The 20,181-nt window shown below is 44.4% G+C and overlaps 2 protein-coding genes across 2 annotated transcripts; both read left to right on the top strand.

The window, feature by feature from the left end:
- Positions 1-1,537, top strand: LOC308305515 (heat shock protein beta-11-like; the record flags this gene model as incomplete). Its single annotated transcript, XM_080750311.1, has 2 exons — positions 1-360; positions 1,052-1,537. The coding sequence occupies 2 exons, from the start codon at positions 1-3 to the stop codon at positions 1,535-1,537; spliced, it is 846 nt and encodes a 281-aa protein (XP_080606437.1).
- A 3,743-nt stretch (positions 1,538-5,280) lies between these two features.
- On the top strand, positions 5,281-16,247 carry LOC308305514 (piggyBac transposable element-derived protein 4-like; the record flags this gene model as incomplete). The annotated part of the gene is made up of 10 exons (XM_080750310.1): positions 5,281-5,329; positions 6,868-6,942; positions 7,600-7,671; positions 8,090-8,164; positions 9,252-9,320; positions 10,058-10,135; positions 10,950-11,048; positions 12,582-13,146; positions 14,343-14,580; positions 15,369-16,247. The coding sequence occupies exons 7-10, from the start codon at positions 10,982-10,984 to the stop codon at positions 16,245-16,247; spliced, it is 1,749 nt and encodes a 582-aa protein (XP_080606436.1). The 5' UTR covers positions 5,281-5,329; positions 6,868-6,942; positions 7,600-7,671; positions 8,090-8,164; positions 9,252-9,320; positions 10,058-10,135; positions 10,950-10,981.
- Between the last annotated feature and the right edge of the window lie 3,934 nt (positions 16,248-20,181).

Below are 20,181 nucleotides of genomic sequence, written 5' to 3'. Positions count from 1 at the left end.
ATGCTCAGCACCTTCCACCAGCCGTCTGCCCTGGGCCCCGCCCCCCTGCTGATGTCATCACCCTTCAGGGACTTCCATTGGCCCGTCCACAGCCTCTGGCCAGAGACACGCCCCCTGTTCTACCAGCTGGAGCAGGACATGCTGCGTCACTTCCAGCTGATCAAACACAACATGGACCACATGGAGCGCCTGCACCAGCGCATCTGGGAGGAGATCGACCGATCGGCGGTGCCAGTGGCCTCCTTGGCGGGCTCCTCCCTGGAGCCAATCACATTCCAGATGAGCAAGGACCAGGGCGGAGCCTTTGCGCTCACACTCAACACCAAGGACTACACCCCCGAGGAGCTGTCCGTCAAACAGGTGGGTGGGATCCAGCTGAGGTCATTATTAGCAGTATTAGTATTTGCAGTGGCAGTAAGGGAAATGGTGGCCTTAAGCGAGAACTTCACCTACTGTATTTCTTAGCCTAATTTGTCCTTACTAACTCATTATTATAAGATGATGACATGTCTACTCACTCCGTGTCTCATTGATGGGCCATGGACAGTTCAGAAACCTGTATAATGACATCATCGATGGGGATTCTAAGGCCGGATTTACACTGGCAGCCAAATCCAGCCTGAATCAGATCTGTGCCACATCCAGATTGGAATCTGACCTGCTTAGAATGATGGTCACATGGTCACACGGAACAAAAACCTAAACAAATTATCGTCCAGGGGCCCTCGCGGGGGTTTATCCGTCCCTGCTGTTGACTCCCGCGTTTTGCAAATGCTCCCGTCATACATGAGGTCTTATACGAGTCTCCGGATAAAGCGGAAGTGAAGCCTCCTCCTCACTTCCGGTTCGTTTTTAACATCTTTCTTAGCAGAAATGTAAGAATATCTTTTTTTAGAATATATTTTCATGAACGGAAATGCCAGCTTCCATTACTCGCTGTCAGGAGCTGTCGTTCCAGACTATAGCATTCAGAGATTGTGAAATAGTTGTCAGGCTACGCAAGACTAAAAGTGGTCAGACTATTATTGACAGCTTCCTTTCTCCTGGCCAGGTGGGCAGGAAGCTGCGGGTCAGCGGTCGCTCCGAGAGCAAACAGGAAGTGGACGGCCACAGCTCGTACCGCCTCCACCAGTTCCGCCAGGAGTTCCACCTCCCCGACGGCGTCGACCCCGAGTCTGTCACCTGCTCCCTGGACAGGGGTCTCCTGTGCATCCAGGCACCCTGTGAAAAGGACCCCACGGGGTCCAAGGAGAGGGTGGTCCCCATTACCCTCACCCCGCCACGGAAAGAGCTGCTGTCGACCGCCACCACAACACCCAAGACCACCGCAAAGGAGGAGAGGACCTCCACAACACCCAAGACCACGGCGGGGGAGGAGAGGACCTCCACAACACCCAAGACCACGGCGGGGGAGGAGAGGACCTCCACAACACCCAAGACCACGGCGGGGGAGAGGCTGGTGCCCATTACCCTCACCCTACCAGAAGAGCTGCTGCCCACCACCACGCCCTCAGACTCCAAGACTGAGACCAACTAAGACACTCAGGACCCTGAATCAGACGTTTTTTTTTTCTTCTTTTTCTACAAACTTACAAACTCTACAAAGAAATTAAAAAATAAAATCAAGCTCTTTCTGGACATTAATAATGTATAGGCTACTGTATGTATCTGTTTCAATCAAATGTGTTTAATAAATAATGGATGATCAATAAGACTGGGGGGAAGTGTCAATAAAAGTAAAATGACATAAATGATAATTGCCAAAACTGTGAGAACTACAGACTATATGTACAGTACATACCACTAATATAGCTCTTTTCTATGTAGTCAAAGTCACTTTACAGAACAAGTAATGATCAAATGGTTTTAAATGTAACTTATAGCTAAATGATATTGATTGATTGATTGAAGACTTTATTAGAAGTTTGCATAGGAAAAGGTACAGTTTCATGACGGTACAGTTCACTGGTACAAGGTCTACTAAAAGGAGATCCATGAAAAGACTAAGCTTATTTCCACAGGAAACCATTTAAGTATCTCATATAACATTGAATGACAGACGAATAGAACACAGTACTATGCAGTAGATATGTAAATATATGATATATATATATATGATAGAACAAAAAAAGAAAACAGTAAGTCTAAAAAAAAAACAGTAAGACATAAAATAAACACCAAGTAGCCTCTGTATGGAATCAAGTTTGAGTAAAACGTGTGTTGATAACATAGGACAGGTCTTCAATGTTTTCAGGCCAAGGACCCCTTAGTTGAGAGAGAGATGAAGCAGGGACCCCCACAACCTTTTCATAGAATCCATACGTTTCATTGTTTGACAGCACAATCATCAGTGTATTTTGGATTCATATAAATTTGTGTTTTCAGATATTTAACCACTTGAACCCTCAATACTTAATAAACTTGACCTTTCACTCTGTACTTAATCTGCTCTTTTTCCCCTCTACACCAAAGCTCTTTGCCGAAAATATGGCTACAGTTCTCAGGAAATAAATACATTCTATCACACAAAGATTTGGAGGCCCCCCTGTAGTAACTCTGAGGACCCCCTAGGGGTCCCGGACCCCCTGACATAGGATATGACCGCATGACCTTCCTGACCAGCAGGGGGCGGTATTGAGCTCATTTTGACCCCAGCTGCTTCCCGTCGTAGTAACAACAAAGTAACCACACAATAACAATGGCTGTTAGGAAGAAGAAACGCACTGGTCTGTTTGTTTAAACACCTTTTAATGTCTTTTACCTCAAACATAAACCTTTATCCTGCTCACGGATAAAATTATCACCAGGCTATGGCCGTTCTATCTCTCTATGTTGTGTTGATACAGTGCAGAGGCAGCTGTGTGATGCTAAGCTAATGTTAAGCCAGGGGACTGTCCACAGTGACAGTGTGCACATAAGTCCGACATCTCATTAGTCCTACGTGGGTTAGGGTTCACCAGGTTAGTATTGACTAGTGTCGGACTAATGGGACGTCGGATCAATGCCATTGCACCTGTAGCCAAGCCTCCGTGCGTGCGTGTGTGCGTGCATGTGCTTGACTGTCATATCATCACACAGATTGTTTTTAAACGGTTGTAAATATTCAGAATAAGTGTTCAAAGGTTATGAAACAAGAGATCCAGGGATGAGTCTTATGTATGAACATAGTCTTATGAATGAGTTGTGGAACTTGGAAGCGGAAGAAGTAGGCTACTCAGGTTTTGCTTAAAAGGCATATTTCACTTTCAAAAAACCTTTTGGTCATTTTGTCGTCTAATCAGGTTTTTGTGAACACCCTGGACAGTTTTTAATTTGTTTGATTCAGTATTTACATATTCATTTTATTATCAGACACGCCCCCTTCCTATACAAAGCCATTGTAACTTCAAACTCCATTTTAACCTAGCCCTAGAATGTCTCCGTTGTTACACGGAGTGTCAATCAACCGAACATCGGAGACATTCTAGGGTTACATTTTAACCATGATAGATTCCATGAAAACACATTCTTTTTTCTGCATATCACAATAGAAAACACGACACAATTAAAAAAAAGAAAAAAAGTAAATACAAATAGCCCACATTATTCAGTTCAGTTATGACAGCAATGATGATATTTACTGAATAAGATGCCTTACATATTAACCTGTACATGAGGTTGCGTCGCACAGCAGAGCAGGTGCGCCCCTAGCTCTGGTCCATAGTTGCGACCGTCAGGTCGCACTTACTATCAAAACCACCACAAAGTGTAAGTCAGTAAGTCTGTCCGTCTGTCACACCTCACATGTCACACTCTTTCCCTGCTCATATCTCCGCAACCGTTGCCCCGATCCATGCCAAATTTTGCACACACGTTCCTTGCCTGCCAAACTACAACCTCCCCCGGAGCTCCAGGGACCCCCAGGTCCCTGGGGGACCCCCAGATGTAAAACATGACCAAATGTGCAAAAATGACCAAATGACCACCCCAACGGGGCTGCTCACGGGGAATTCCCGGGGACCACCGACTCCTGGTGCTCCAGAACGGATGCCAAAGTGGTGGCGCCCCCAGTGGAGGACCCCCTCCACTGCAGCTCACATAAAATGCCGTAACTTGGCCGAGGAGCTTCCGGGAGAGCCGGGGCCGGTACCTATTCGTCCGCCAAGGCAACGCGGAGACCCCAATGCCACTTACAGCCCTCTTTGTGTATACATGTGACCTGACGGTCGCTTATCTCCCGATTAGGGAGTCTTACTGGTGTTAGTGGAGTTCTCCCTAACGCTATGTTCCTCTACATCCCAAATCCTTGGCAAATCCGGAAAGACCCGTTGTCTGGTCCGAAAATAACAAAAACTGTTTGGCCCCTCACCAAACCAAAGGTATCAGTGGACAGTTGAAAGCTTACTCTACTTAGTGGACGTGGTCTGAGCCCCCCACCACACGATTAAAATACATTTCTAGGGCAAAATGAAAAATATTCCACTGGATGGAGACTACATTTCTTCTAGTTTTTCCACTATTGTCGTCACCATCAGGGTCCCAACTCACTACTGCTGCGCAGGTCAGAGGACTGAATTACACAAAGCATTGTCTCATTGGGTGTTATTCAACTCTGCGACGTTGGAAGCGCTGTTTCGTAAAAACAGGAAGAGTGTCCCCATCGGGGACTGCCCCATAGGTCGAACTCCCGCTGGGTCGAACAGCGTCGGCAGGTTAGATAATCACCCGCGTCGCGGTTACTGAGGTTAGGTTTAGGGTTAGAGTTAGGCATAGTTTTACTGAGGTTAGGATTAGGGTTTGGGTTAGAGTTTGGTGGTCGATCCAAAGGGTGTTCGACCTAATGACATGTTACCGTCTCTATCCGGTGGAATATTTTTCATTTAGCCCTAGAAATGTATTTTAATCGTGTGGTGGGGGGCTCAAACCGCGTCCACTATGTAGAGTAAGCTTTCAACTGTCCACTGATACCTTTGGTTTGGTGAGGGGCGAAACAGTTTTTGTTATTTTCGGACCAGACGACGGGGCTTTCCGGATTTTCCAAGATTTCGGGAGGTAGAGGAACATAGCGTTAGGGAGAACTCCACTAACGCTATGGACCAGAGCTAGTGCGCACCCTGACACCAACAGACATATTATAAACCTGTACATAAGGTTGCGTCGCACAGCCCAGCAGGTGGACTGGGAACCCTGGCACCAACAGACATCTGGCTTCTTGCACTGGAGCTTCTTGGAGTTCTGAGCAGTTTGGGTTTATGTCTAAATAGTCTCCTCCTCTCTCTAGAAGACCTTCATGATAAAACAGGGACTCAGACCAGGAGGTCTGTGAGGAAAGGAACGCCTGTTGAAAGCGGTGAGTCGGGTTAAGAGGGAGAAGCTGATTTTTGCTCACTGACTGCAGGTGTGAGGTCACTACACTCTCTGCATTCTATGTATGAGTTTACCTTGCTTACTGTAAAGCCCGGATCAGAGTCTACGGTGGAGAGCTATCCACCGCAAATTTGAGGTGGAATGCTTTCCACCTCAAGCAGAAAATAAGTGCAGGCCATCATAGTCACGGCCCATGGTGAAGTCCTTTACCCCGTCTAGACCGGTTCAGGTTGACCAATCAGTGAACGGGGTGTAGAGCCTGTCTGTCTGATATTAAAAACAGAGAGATGTGTTGGGACTCGCGAGGAATGATGTAACGTTGTAGTTTCATGACTCAAAAAGACTCGAAAAGACTACACCGCGGTGGATAGCCTTCCACCGCGGACCCAACTATGATCAAAGAAATCACGATTTACGATATTATCGCGATAATCAAAATATCCCCAACATCCATTATCCTGGGGGCGGAACATTTGCCAAAAAATAGCAGATCTACAAGCTCACAATGCGTTGCAATGCGCTTGTTGATTGGCTATTTTTTTGGCAAAGAGATTTAGTAGAGATTGAAAAAAGACTTATCAAGTACGCATATTATAAGTACATTTTACCAATAGAGGGTTTAAATGGTACCGGATATGCAGCTCAGCAAATAAAAAGGGACGGGCAAGTGTGTCTGAGTGGGGAAGCAACTGTCTGTAGTTAGCTATAAACACAAGATGTCTGTGGAATTTAAAGTATTGTATAGGCATTGAAATATTTGGCATAAATATTGAGCTATGTCCATTGTCCAATGTCCATATGGCATAGCGCCAGAATTCACAGGTTAAGTAAAATAATTCAAATTTGACCTATCACAAATTACTTTTCGGGTGAACATGACCTGTACTTGCCTGAAGATGTCTCTGAGGCCTTTACTTAGTGTCCCCCTGCTAAGGTCAGTGGTTGACACGGTTTGACACCCAACCAGCCAATAAGGATGCCACAGTCCCTCTGAGTATGGGATCGCTGTGAATGTGTTGTACTTCAAAAGGTTATGAAGCAAGACTTGGGGATGATCCTAGTCTTGCGTGGCCAGACTGTTGACTCCGCGATTTGGAAATGCTCCCGTCATACAGTCTGGTAAACCGGAATAGAAATGATGAGTGCGAGATAAGTGGAAGTGAAGCCTCCTCGTCACTTCCGTTTCCGTCTCACATCGCACACATTTATCATTATATAAATAAAAATCATATAAGCATGTTTAGCTTGCTGCTTAGCAGAAATTACATTTTAAAATATATTTTCTTGAACGGTAATGCCCGTTTCCATTATTCGCCATTCGGGAGCTGCTGTTCCAGACTCTATATAGCATTCAGAGATTGTGGAATAGTTGTCTGGCTACGCGAGACTAGGATGATCCTAATGTCTCTGGAAAACGATAACTGGCCCTCTTGCAGTGAACATTCTGATTTCCATTATGATGTTACCATCATTCCATTCAGTTTGGTTTGATGCCTAAATAGTCTCCTTCTCTCTCCATAGAAGACCTTCAGAATGATAGAGGGACTCCGGAGGCCAGGAGGCGTACTGTGGGAAAAGGAAAGCCTGTTGAAACTGGTGAGTCAGGTTAAGTTTGGGTTCACCTGGCTTACTGTCTCCTGCATTCTGTGTGTGTGTTTACCTTGCTTATTGTAAGTCAAACTGGATTAGGGTGTCATTCTAAATCACACACTGACATGTGATGAATGAAAGTTAAAAGACCATTTGATGCATACATACGTCACCGGCGCTCAAGCCTTGGATTTGATTTGTGTTAATGTAACACCTCATACACACAGGCAGGCATACATGCATGCTCACACATGCACCCTGTCATTCTGAATGAATGTGTTTCTAACAATTTCTGTTTTGATACATTCATAAACATGATAAATATAGAAGTAATTAAATGCTTATAGCTACTTCTCATTCCATCCAGCCTTGTGGTTAGAGTGTCCGCCCTGAGACTGGGAGGTCGGGATTCTATCCCTGGCCGGGTCATACCAAAGACTCCGGAAAAGTGGGCCTCCCTGCTTGGCACTCAGCATCAAGGGTTGGATTGGGGGTCCCTGTGTCATACTAGCATCATGTCCAGGGGGTGTACTTTTACATCAAGCTGCCTCACGCTACAGAAACAGGAGATGGGCTCCAGCCTCCTGCCCATTGGGCCGCATGGCTTGGCAATGGTTACTTATCATTCAGTTTGGTTTAAATAGTCTACTTCTCTCTCCCCAGAAGACCTTCAAAATAAAAGAGGAACACAGACCAGGAGATGTACTAAGAGAAAAGGAAATCCTTGTGAAACTGGTGAGTAAATGTAGGCCATATATTAAGCGCTTCTTCTCCATTTCAGGATCAGTAAATCTGTGCTTAGACGTGAGCTGAACGTGCATCCAGCCTGGCTTGACCAAGTCTGGCTTGATCTTCTCAGCCTGGCTTGGCGTTCATGGAACGGAACAAACCAGGCCGCGCTGAGCAGACTTGGTCAAACCTGGATTTATCTCACATCTGGATGATTTAATTATGATGATTTAATACATTTAATCTCACGCTGACATTCTGATGAATGTTAATGATAACAACATGTATGGTGTTAACACACATGCACGTGTCATACATGCACGCTCACGCGTGCCTCTGAATGAATGCTGCTTTGATCCATTCATAAATATGGATGTGGTACAGTTTGGTTTTTAGTCAAAATAGTCTCCTTCCTTCTCCATAGAAGACCTTCATAATAAGAGAGGGACTAAGGCCAGGGTGTGTACTACTACGAGAAAAGGAAAGCCTGGTGAAACAGGTGAGTCAGGGGAAGATTGTTGGGTTCAACTGGCAGCACATCACAGTCTATTTAAGATGAGCGTGTGAGCGCACATGTAGTCCTGACACAGTATACATTTTTCGGTATAATACTTTTTGCATAATCGTCACAGTCGTTTTCATTCACCATTTGTTTAAAAATAGTACTTCTACCACTTTTTGTTCAGATACTGGATTCTGATTGGCTTAAAACAGTGGTAAATAGGTCAACAACCTTGAGTTGGCTCATGGACCCCACCCACTGTTGTGTTGCAGTTGTAACATTTCCAAGTTACAACTGTGTTTTCTTTCATTTATATGGTAGAAGTGGTAGAAAAGCAATTTACCAATCGAGGGTTGTGGGTTGTTGGCTGCCCACAACCCTGAAACAGTGGTAAATCAGTCAACAACCCACTCCCTCTCATGGTAAATGGCTTACATATAGCTGATCTACAAGCTACACACATTGTACAGTACAATGTTAATACATGTTAATATACAGTATATTATACTATATAGCATGGTGTAGACAGATGCTAGGCTCATTCATTGTTTACCTGGTATAATTTCAATGTGTAGATTATTATTTTGATAGTATTATTGTTTAGTACCAGGGGATCTCAAACCTGTTCATACCACAACCCTATTTTGGCGACCACACTTTATTCATAGTGCAATTTCAAAGTGCAAATTAAGAATTTCCTAAAATTATAGCATGAATTGCTGGTCATATAATATGAATATTCATTAGAACATTACGTGAAAGCAGTAATTCTTGCTCAGCTCAGTGGCCTTGTGGTTAGAGTGTCCGTCCTGAGACTGGGAGGTCGGGGTTTGATCCCCGGCCGGGTCGTACCAAAGACGGGAACTGCTGTAACGCCTCCATGCTTGGCACTCAGCATCAAGGGTTGGATTGGGGTAGGTCCCTGCGACATGTCCAGGGATGCCTCACACCACAGAACCAGGAGATAGGCTCCTGCCCTCTGGGCCTCATGGCTCGACAAGGCTTACACTTAGTAATTCCTGCTGAAATGATGCCTCTCTCTCTAAGAGCCCTTCATAATAAAAGTCTCCTTCCATCTCCCTAGGAGCCCGTCATAATAAAAGAGGGACTCGGGCCAGGAGAACTGTGAGAAAAGGAAAGCCTGCTGAAACCGGTGAGTCAGGTTAAGGGGTTGTGTGTGTGATACTGAACAAACGCTATCAGAACAAACACTTTTTACTGTAATCATTCTTTCTCCTGTACTATGTTTACTCGTATTGATATGTCTGTTTTTATTTTGTATTTATAATTATATCACCACTAAGTGTGCCAAAATGTAAACTGCTTGAGAAAAGTCACATTTTATGTATTATTCTTTAATGTTAAACTTTAGAAGAAGGAAAGTGAAGCTGAATGGTTGTGAGAAATCACTGTCACTCTGTGTCATTCATGCACTCATTATATTCCTGAGTCAAGTGCGACACCAAGTGGTTAAATTCAGTAATAACACTTAGGTCAAGTCTCATGGTGCACTCAAACCTGAAGAGATATATTTGTTTCTAGTCGCTTCTATCGCTTCACTTTGGTGGCGCTGGTCAGCGTTCGAAAAACAATCATGTCCTGTCGGAATCAAGGCGAAACTCCTGGAAAAAAGTGAGTCCCAAAACCAAACACCCAAAACAATTTAGTGTCTCCGGACAACATCAACGCTGATTGGCGAAGATACCGAGGCGACCGTTCGCGTTCATTCATGTGATCCTTTTTGGCTTGTTCGCGTCACGCCCCGGCCACGTGTCGTCTCTGCATTGAAGTGAATATAATAATAAGAATAATAAACTGATCCTTATATTGGACTCAGACTTGTATAATTATGATGACTACAGTCTGCCTCTTTCATTGAATGTGTTGCAGCTTCAGCTACAGCCCATCCTCATGAAGACCTGGCTCCACAGTGTGCTCTGACCTCTGCCTCCATCAGCAGCTCTTCAGGTGACTCTCCTCTCTCTGACACACACACATCATGTGTGTTTCTTCTTGAACATTAAACATAACCTTCTTGCCCCAACTCCCAACCCCTGCACAGTAGGTTGCAGTAGGTGGTTGCTTCCTACCATAAAGACAAACAGTCGTATTTCTAATAGATAATTTTGCCATCACCTACAGTATAGCGTTAAATGCTTCCACATTGCTTCTCTTGTGCTTTGATCTTGAGATGATTTGCTTAACCCATTTTTTCATGCTTTAACTAAAAAATAGCAGATATACAAGCTCAAGAAAGCTTGTAGATCTGCTATTTTAGAAAAATCTAGATTTTTTGTTGTTGTGAAAATATCTTTTTAAAAGCATTTGTAACTCAAATATTTGCTTCTGGGGGGTCCCTGGAACAACATATTTTGAGATGGGGGGGTCTGCGGCCAAATGCATGTAATTTTGGGGGTCCTTGACATGAAAAAGTTTGAGAACCACTGATTTAGAAGAAGGATTCAGAAGACATTTATAGAATCGAGTAAAAAATATTCAAAGCTAGACTTGCACATATGTTCAAGATAAAAAAAAAAAAAAGCAGATCTACAAGCTTGCAGCGTGCTGCGCTTTGAGCTTGTATATCTGCTATTTTTCAATAGCTAATGCACAAAATAATGGTTAAAGTGGTTCAGATCTAACATGACCCAGACTTGCGTTCCCGGTCTAAATGGCTTAACAGCACAGCTTGTTAGTTATTTATAAGAGCAGTGTGTGTTGTTAGTTATGTATAAGTTATGTATCAAAGTCCTGACTGTCATGTACTGATAAATCCTTCCAGAGCAGTGTGTGGAGTCCAGACTGGAGGTGAAGATGACCTCTCCTGACCCTGACACTGATGTTGTTGTTAAAGAGGAACCTGAAGATCACTGGGACATCAGTATGTGTCATGATGTCTTTCTTTCTGTCTGTCATTCTGTCTTTCTGTCTTTCCTTCCATTTTTTTGTTCTTGTTTCGACCAGGCCTTGATGGTCTTGTTTTATTATTTCTGCATAATTCACCATTTTTCAGCCTTCTGATTGGTCCCTGAGACTCCCTGACTGGCCAACCAGAAAAAACATTCACTTTTCGAGTTATGCAGTGGGAGAAAGTCGCATCAGTCTTTCACAGCGGTGCCGTGATGCGGAGCATGGCCGGGCCGCAGTAAGGCGCTGCGCGGTCATAGCGATTTTGATAATTATAATGAATAAGCTTCAACAAAGTAGTTCACATGAACGACAATGATGTAACTAAGATATTCAATTGGTACATATATTTTAAATGGGCAGAATTACAATTAAAATACATGTTATGTTGACAGCCAGCCTATAATTCCACAACTTCCTACCCAAGATGCACTGCGCTTTCTCTCTCTCTCTCTCTCGGTCGTCTGCCTGTTTCAGAGGATTAAACTAATTAAAACATGTATTTTCGGGGGAAAACCCCTGTTTTGCAATGTAACTATTGTACTTTTGTGTTCCCTTTTTATTAATATCACGTAGATGTTTTTCTTTTGGTACTTTAAATTGCAATAATGAGGCTATGAAAAATATTCCCCCCCCCATCCACTTCCATTATAAAAACAATCTGCCCTGGCTTTTTCATCCCACCTAGTAACAAGAGCAAAATGGGGCGGGATTTGACAAAGAGTGGATTGTAGATGTGAACTGCTTTGAACGTTGACATTTTTACCATTGAGCTAATAAGCCTGCCTGCTTGCTCAGGGGATAAATTGAATCTTGACCATCAGGTCAACATTTGTGTCAGATCCTGTGTCTATAGGTGAGACATGACCTTTGACACCATCTAAATGTCTCAGTAGAAGAACAGGGAGACATAATGCAACCACCAGTAGTAGTAACATAATCTACCATACAGTTTGGACAAAATGACATTTTATTAAAATAAAATAAAAATGACATAGTGCCGCTCTAACAACCTATCCCATTTAGACTGGATGTAAAATGTGTGCGTACACCATAAAGACTGCTGCGTGCCTCCTTTAATGCCAGTAAGATGTTAACGCCATAGATGTTTTTGATCTTTTTCCGGACACAATTCACAGAATTGCACCTGTTGGAACGTCAAAATGCATTATGGGATGTCTATTTCCCCAAGAGAATCTCTAAAAGAGAATACCAGCACTCACGGGACTGTCAATTAAGGCACTTTTATTTAAGTGTGGCATGGCATGCCACAGAGCAAACAAAACAGGTTTTGCTTGCTCTGTGGCGTGCCATGCCAACTTGCTGGTATTCTCTTTTAGAGATTCTCTTGTTAAAAGTCACTTTCCCGACCGTGCACCTGGTAAGAATGCTCAGAGAAGTGAAGATATTTGGAGTCGTGCTTGCTTCCTTGATGTAAAGACGTCTATTTCCCAGTCTCATGCACTACTATTAAAATTGTGTATTTGTTTTTTCCACCTTGTTTTAGCGAGTCTGTCGATGGCAGAGGAAGCGGCTCCCCTGGAGGAGCAAGGCCCGTTGAGTGAAGGCAGCGACATCGAGGGTCTGGACGGCGACGGTTCTTTTGAGCAGGAGTACGGAACGCTTGACGAGAGCCAGTGGATGAGAGTGGTGCTGGTTAAAGACGAAGAGGAGGACGTGGCTGAGTTCCAAGCGGATTGGAGGACAGACGATTACCAGCCGAGCACCAAGAGAGAGTTTAACCGCCAGCCGGGGGTGAAGGTTGAGCTGCCGGACAACGCAACGCCCTTAGAGGTGTTTTCTAAGATGTTCACTGAGCAGTTGTTCTTGCGGCTCGTGACAGAAACGAACGCGTACGCACAGCAATGCAGGAGCGGGACTCCGGAAACGTCCAGGAATAAGAAGTGGACTCCTGTCACCGTGACGGAGATGAGGACGTTTCTGGGGCTGTGCATCGCCATGGGGATCCTCCAGCTGCCCGCCAGGAGAGACTACTGGAGGCAAACCAAAGGGCTTTTCCAAACCAATCTACCCCAGGTCATGTCACGGGACAGGTTTACCATGATTTGGAGGTAATACAAATGACAATGGTAATAGTATAAATGTTTGATGATGATGCCAATCATAATGATGATGATAGTAATAGTAGTAGTATTTTTATTATATTTTATCATCACACAGGTTTCAAAATGACTGTACACTGTAATATTGTTGCTGTCATGTGAAAACCCCATATTTTCAGGATTCAAATTCGTTCCTACTCTCACCTATGGTCATGAAGTGTAGGTCATGATCGAAAGTATAAGGCCGCGGGTGCATGCGGCCGAAATGGGTTTCCTCAGACGGGTGGCTGGTATCTCCCTTAGAGATAGGGTGAGAAGTTCAGTCACCCGAGAGAGACTTGGAGTAGAACCGCTGCTCCTACACTTGGAAAGGAGTCAACTTAGGTGGTTCGGGCATCTAGTACGGATGCCCCCCGAGCGCCTTCCTAGGAAGGTCCTCGATGCGCGTCCCACTGGGAGGAGACCCCGTGGCAGACCAAAGACCAGATGGAGGGATTATATCTCCAAACTGGCTTGGGAATGCCTCGGTATACTCCCAGAGGGAGTGGAGGAAGTTGCTCAGGATAAGGAAATCTGGAGGTCTCAGTTGGAACTGTTACCCCCGCGACCCGATTCCGGATAAGCGGTTGAAGATGGATGGATGGATGGATGGAAATGCAACAATGGCAGAACTACAAGCTCAAGACACGTTTTGAGCTTGTAGTTCTGTTGTTTTCGCTATTTTTGCGTGACACTGTAGTAAGACAAAATAGGGCATTCATTTACTAAATAAAACCAGAAAGTGAAAATATGGATTGAAGAGGCGTCTGCCCGACAGCAACATATACAGATCCATCTAAAAACATTAGAATATTGTGTAAAAAAGTATTGCAGATCTCATAGCACCCCTAATCATAACAGACTTCGGAAACTTCCCACTGGACTTCAACTAACTCTGACTTCAGAACGTTGACATTTCTCTATTATAAATCCTTTTTTTCGTGTTATATTTTAATATTTTGAAATGTGTTGAACAAAAAAAGGTTTGGAATAATTCTCTGAATGTGCAATGTATCTAGAATATATGAAAGTTTCAAGAAATATATGAAAGTTAAAAGAAAACTTACTTTTACACAATAATCTATTTTCTTTTTTAGATGGATATACAGTAGTAATGTCTCATGGATGGTACCAATAACAACAAATGATGTCTCGTGTATTCTCAGGTATCTCCACCTACAAGATAACCACGCAGACGACGTGGACCGCTCAGACAAGCTGTGGAAGATGCGGTGGTTTCTCGACTACCTCTCCTGTCACTTCCAGTCGCTCTACGAGGTGAACGGCTTCGTAACGGTGGACGAGACCCCGGTGAGGTTCGGCCGGTGTCACAAGCAAACCAAACAGGGTGTCAGGGTGTGGGTGATGGCTGAGAGCACCACCGGCTACGTCACAAACTTCCAGGTAGGGATGGGACGATAAGCGATATTATCGTTTACCGTGATAAAAAAACACTCGTTTACCGTGATAAAAAAACACTCACACTAATCGTATTGTGGTGATTTTATATATCGTGATATCGTCCTCCGTCATGCACTGGGATCAATTCACCTTTTATTTTCCGAGCTGCATATACGGTAGGGATGTTAAAAGGTGTCCGAAATAAAAAATAATTGCGATAATAATTGCGTTATTAATGATTAATCGATAAGGGGGGGGGGGGGGGGGGGTCATTTCTTTTTTTCTTTTAAACCATAAAAATTATTTTCAAGAGGGAAAAATATTTTTTTATTCTGCTATCAAACATAAATGTTGCAGAACAATAACTCCTAAAAGGTCCTTCTGTAAAATCAACACGTATACAACTTATATTATCCCCCTATCGATTATCGATTATTACATTTTGAAAATTGATTTTGATCTCATAATCGAATATTCTTATACATCCCTAATATACGGTATCACTTAAACCCTCTATAATTGGTAAAAGGTACTTACAGTATAATATACATACTTAATACAGTCTTTTTTTCACTCTCTATCAAATGTCTTCGCCCAAAAATTGCCGATCTACAAGCTCACAACGCGTCACGATGCGACGCGTTGTGAGCTTGTAGATCTGCAATTTTTTGGCAAATATTCCACCCCAGGATAATGGCTTTGACTATCGTGATAATATCTTAAAATCGTGTTTTTTTTTGTCGCAATAATCGTGATATGAAATGTTCACATCGTCCCATCCTTACTTCCAGGTGTGCCCGGGCACTGGGCTGACGCAGGACAAGGCTGTCGCTCGCCGCCTGGTCATGGAGCTGGCCATGCCGTACTACGGCTCGCATCTGTCCATCTTCATGGACAACACTTACTCGGGGGTGGAGCTCTTCCAGGAGATGAAGAGACACGGTCTGAACACCTGCGGCGACGTTCGTTCTTCCAACAGATGCGGACTCCTGAGGAACCAGAAGACTTGGTTGGGTCAACCCGAAGTCAAAATGGCCCAGAAGGACGACCTCACGCTCTGCGTCTGGCAGGACGACGCCAAGACTATCACGGTGCTCTCCAACTACCACGATCCCACGGAGAAAGGCTCGGTGAAGAGAAGGAAGGCCGGCTCCTCCAAACAGACCGAGGTGGTGGTGCCCGCGTGCATCTCGGACTACCAGAAGCACGTGAAGGGCGCGGACCTGCTGGAGCAGATGGTGGGGTATTATCAGTTCCAGCATCGCTCGCAGAAATGGTGGAGGAGGCTCTTCTTCTTCTTCCTGTCCGTGGCGTGCTACAACGGCTACATCGCCGCCAAGTCCGTGGGAGGGAAACCGTTCACCGTCAAGTACAGAGGATACAAGGACTGGCTGGAGGACTTGGCACAACAGCTCACCGTGCCGGTGGTTGCCAGGAGCGCTCCTCAGTACTCCTCCTCCGCGGGGACCCCCGAGGGACCCCCCAAGGGACCCCCCGCGTCCGAGCACGACTTCGAGAAGATCTTTGACAAGAGGAAGAAGTGCAGGGTGTGCTCGGTGGAAAGGTACGCCACCGACACTAGCGCCTCCGCTACCACCTACGGCTGCAGACAGTGCCACGAGGCGTTGCACATTCAGTGCTTTGGCAAACACGTCCGTCAGTTTCTGTAGGATGATGAAGGCATGTTTCACAGTACGCTAAAGCTTAAGGTTGGGATCCTTTAGGATTTTAACGATTCAGGTTCCTTAGCGATTACTTTTTTTTCCCCATACATTTTTATCCCACGATTTTGTAACCCATTTTCTCACCCAGTGCCAAAGCTCTGCTCTCCCTCTGCCAACCTTGGGAGAGCCCCGAACTGAGCTCATGCTTCCTTCAATGCATGAGGAGTGAGCAGGCCGCTTCTTATCGCCTGACATGGGGAAGTTTCCCCGGCTGGACGTAGCGCGTGGAAGGAACACGTTATTCCAACCAGTTCCTTTCTCCTCCATCAGGCTCCCCGGCTGGCCAGGGGGAGGCAGTAGGGCTGGGGCGGTATCGACATTTTGTTACCGCGATTACCGTCTTCCCATTTACCGCCGGTACTGCGGTAATTACCGCACCCCCGTATCTATTAATTAAGGTTCGGCGATAAGCCAAAATTGCAATCATCTTCCCTAAAGTCGCCTCTCCACAGCCTGACCGCCCGAGTTATACTTCTCTGTACAGCACAGCGGGTATGGCTTTGAAAGGAGCAGATCTACAAGCTCACAACACATTGCATCCGCGACGCGTTCTGGGCTTTTAGATCTGCACTGTCGGGTTACCATAGTAACGTAGGCTAGCTACTTGGGCTTTTCAGACACAAACAGCTGTGTGAACAAACCAGAAGAGGAAGGGTAGTCAGATCGTGTACAGTGATTCTGTAAACTCACGTCACGTCTCAACTCTCAAATCGCAGTGATTGAGTGCTGCTATATACAGGTTTTAGTTACAAGACTTGACAGAAAAGGTTATAAAATCGCCGACGCGCCGTACGGGGCACAACGTGCGACGCGGTGGAGAAAGTAAAATAGTTTCATTTTCGGTTTTACTCCACACGGCCCGCGCTCCGCCAGTAATCCGTATGAATAAAAAAAGATATGCCACAACACAAGGTATGTATTAACATCCTTGTGTCGAGTGGATTACAGAGAAAGTGTATGCTGCTCCGTCATAGAGTTGTGCTCCGTACCCTGCTCTGTGCACTGTGTGCAGGGCGTGATTCCTAAACCCACCAGGATTGAGTTAAGACCCTAACTCAAGCCTGGTGGGTTTAGGAATCACGCGTGTGCAGGTCTGTGTCTGAGTGACGTATGTGGCTTCCAACGTGTGGTACACGGCCCAGAGCAGAGCGGCATGGAGCGCATGCGGTCCTCGCTTCTCCCCCGTTTTAAAACTCGCTTGTTTTCCAATAAAAAATAGATCTTTTTTTTTGTCTTTTTACCGCGTTAAGCACAATGACACCGCGGTAGACCTCGGTATACCGCGGTACGGCGGTACGGCGGTTACCGCCTCCAACCCTAGGAGGCAGTATAGGTTACTGCATGTTTTTGTGAGGGTAACTACCCTAGGAGACACGGGTAGAACATGCAAACTCCACACAGAAAGGCCCTTTTGCCAACACCACCTAGGTTGAGGCCTTGTGGGCGCTGATGACGCGGATTAACTATTACTTTTAATGGTCCGATTCCTTCTCAATGGTACGATTGCTTAACGGTTCCCTTTAATGATTCCTGTATTTTAAGAATCAAAGTATATGATTCAGAATGCCGCAGCACGCTTGGTCTTCAACCACATGCCTCCCCCTGTTACTGTACAAGTACAAAACACTGATGTTGGCCTACAGGTATCTTCAAAGCCTGATCCAACCGTACAACCCCTCCCGCTCACTCAGCTAACGCAGGGAAGCTGTCAGAACCTTCCCTAAAACAACCAGGACACCTGGATGACAGACTCTTCTCCCTCCTGGCTCCCAAACTGTGGAACGAACTCCCCAATGCAGTTAAAACTGCAGATTCACTCCCTATTATTCCACCATAATCTGAAGACTTACCTCTCAAGACGGTAACCGGAAAGCTCGCCCCCATCGGTCCTTGTATTCTAGTATTTGATGTATTACTTAAAGGAGTAGTTCACCCCCAAAATGACTTTTGTTCCATTGATTAATCACGCCATGGAGACTTTAGTTCAATAATATATTTTTTTTGTATCTGTCGCATTCCTAAGACAAAAGAAAAAAAAATATTATTGTACATTTACCCCCATTGATTCCGTATGGGGACCCAAATACGGAATCAATGGGGGTAAATGTATTGTAATAAAAGTATTGACTGAGGTTAGGAATAAGTTTAGGGTTAGGCCTTGTTTTACTGAGGTTATGTTTAGGAATAAGTTTAGTTTTACTGAGGTTCCGTTTAGGAATACCTTGTGGCGACCGGTCCCAGATGGCCGGATCAGAACCCAGGGCGAGCTTGTTTTGGGGAGAGCGTTCTTGTATTCCTTCAGACTCCACCTTAACATTGATGACCTTGCAGGCTTAATGCAAATGTTAAAATGTAATTTAGAATAGATAGCATGTCATGTCATGTAGACACATGCCAGGTTCATTGTACACCTGGCATCCTATAGTTTGTAATTTTGTATAGTTTCAATGTACAGATTTTCTATGTTTATTTTATATCATACTGTTTAGACTGACGATAGGGTCTTGGTTTACCTATGGTGCTAGATGACTATTTCTATGCATTTGATGCATTACCTCATGTTTACCTTGCTTACTGTAAATCCCTCTGGATTAACGGTGTCTGCTAAATGCCTAAATGGTCAATTTCACTGCCACACCCACTTTGTTTGTTTTATTGAAAATAATGCCTGAAATCATGCCTGGTTTTAAATTCAGTTCAATTGCTGTTCAAACATGTTCAGCTCAGTAGGATGATGACGGCATAGAGTACAGTTCATTATTTTATTTATTATTATTTTCATAAGGTTGAGCACAGCAGGGGTTGACACTAAGGTCTCAGAGGCACTTGCCTGTCGGGCAAGTACAGGTCATGTTCTACTTGCCCAAAATGTAAATCATCCATTATAAAATGATTTTAATTACCACTCAATTTAACACTTATTTCTTCACTTTCTGGGGCTGTGCGATAAAAAAAAATGTCATACCTCAATACCTCCAAATCCAATACCAACAGTGCATGGCTATGATTGAATATGTCTATGCAGGGCCCGCGGCAGCCCACAATGGCTGAGGGTGCTATGCTTTTAAGTGAAGGATACCCAACTCAAATCGGCCAGGTAAAGAGAAGAACTGGCCCTCGTAGAACCGGCCCTGTGTCTATGGTTTCACACGTTATTTTATATTTTTTAAGTGTAAAAACATCACATTATAGGTAAACAATGCTCTTATTTTACATTCCACAGACCAGAAGACAGCCCTCTGGCCACGATCAGGTCAGGTGTTTAGACAGATATCTGGTGTTGTGTTTATAGACGGTTGCCTCCCCTCTCAAATTAGCACTTTCCCGGTCTGCCCGAAAGTTTTATTGACCTGCCGGGGGCAGGTGGGCAAGCCTTCGTGTCAATGCCTGATTAACTATTATTATAACTTATATCCTGTGTATGCCGTAGTATGATCAAGTAGTAGGGCATACATTTACATTTATGAAAAAACACAACAAATTTAGAATATCAAAATGAGATGTTTCTGCCCGACAGCGACATAACTAGTAGGGGTGTAACGCTACATTGTAACAGCGATTCGATACATATCACGATACATGGTTGACGATACGATACATGGACGATATTGGTTCATTTCATGGTGATACGATACGATTCGATTCAATGATTTAAAATCGATATAGTAACTATTTAGCAAAGAAATTAAATCTGTGAAAGGAGTGGATAGTGCAGGTTTTTAAGGGAATGTATTATTATGGATATAAATAAGTAAACACAGTTATTATCAGCCAAATACATGGTCATTGTATATGGACAAACCTGCACCTTGACATGAACCCAGAAATTACACGTATTTATCGATAGACCAGTGTAGCTATATGGAAAGGAAAAGTAATT

The sequence above is a fragment of the Nannobrachium achirus genome, assembly GCF_963921795.1.
Source record: "Nannobrachium achirus genome assembly, chromosome: 20".
NCBI lineage: Eukaryota > Metazoa > Chordata > Actinopteri > Myctophiformes > Myctophidae > Nannobrachium > Nannobrachium achirus.
This window is presented reverse-complemented; position numbering and strand designations above follow the sequence as displayed.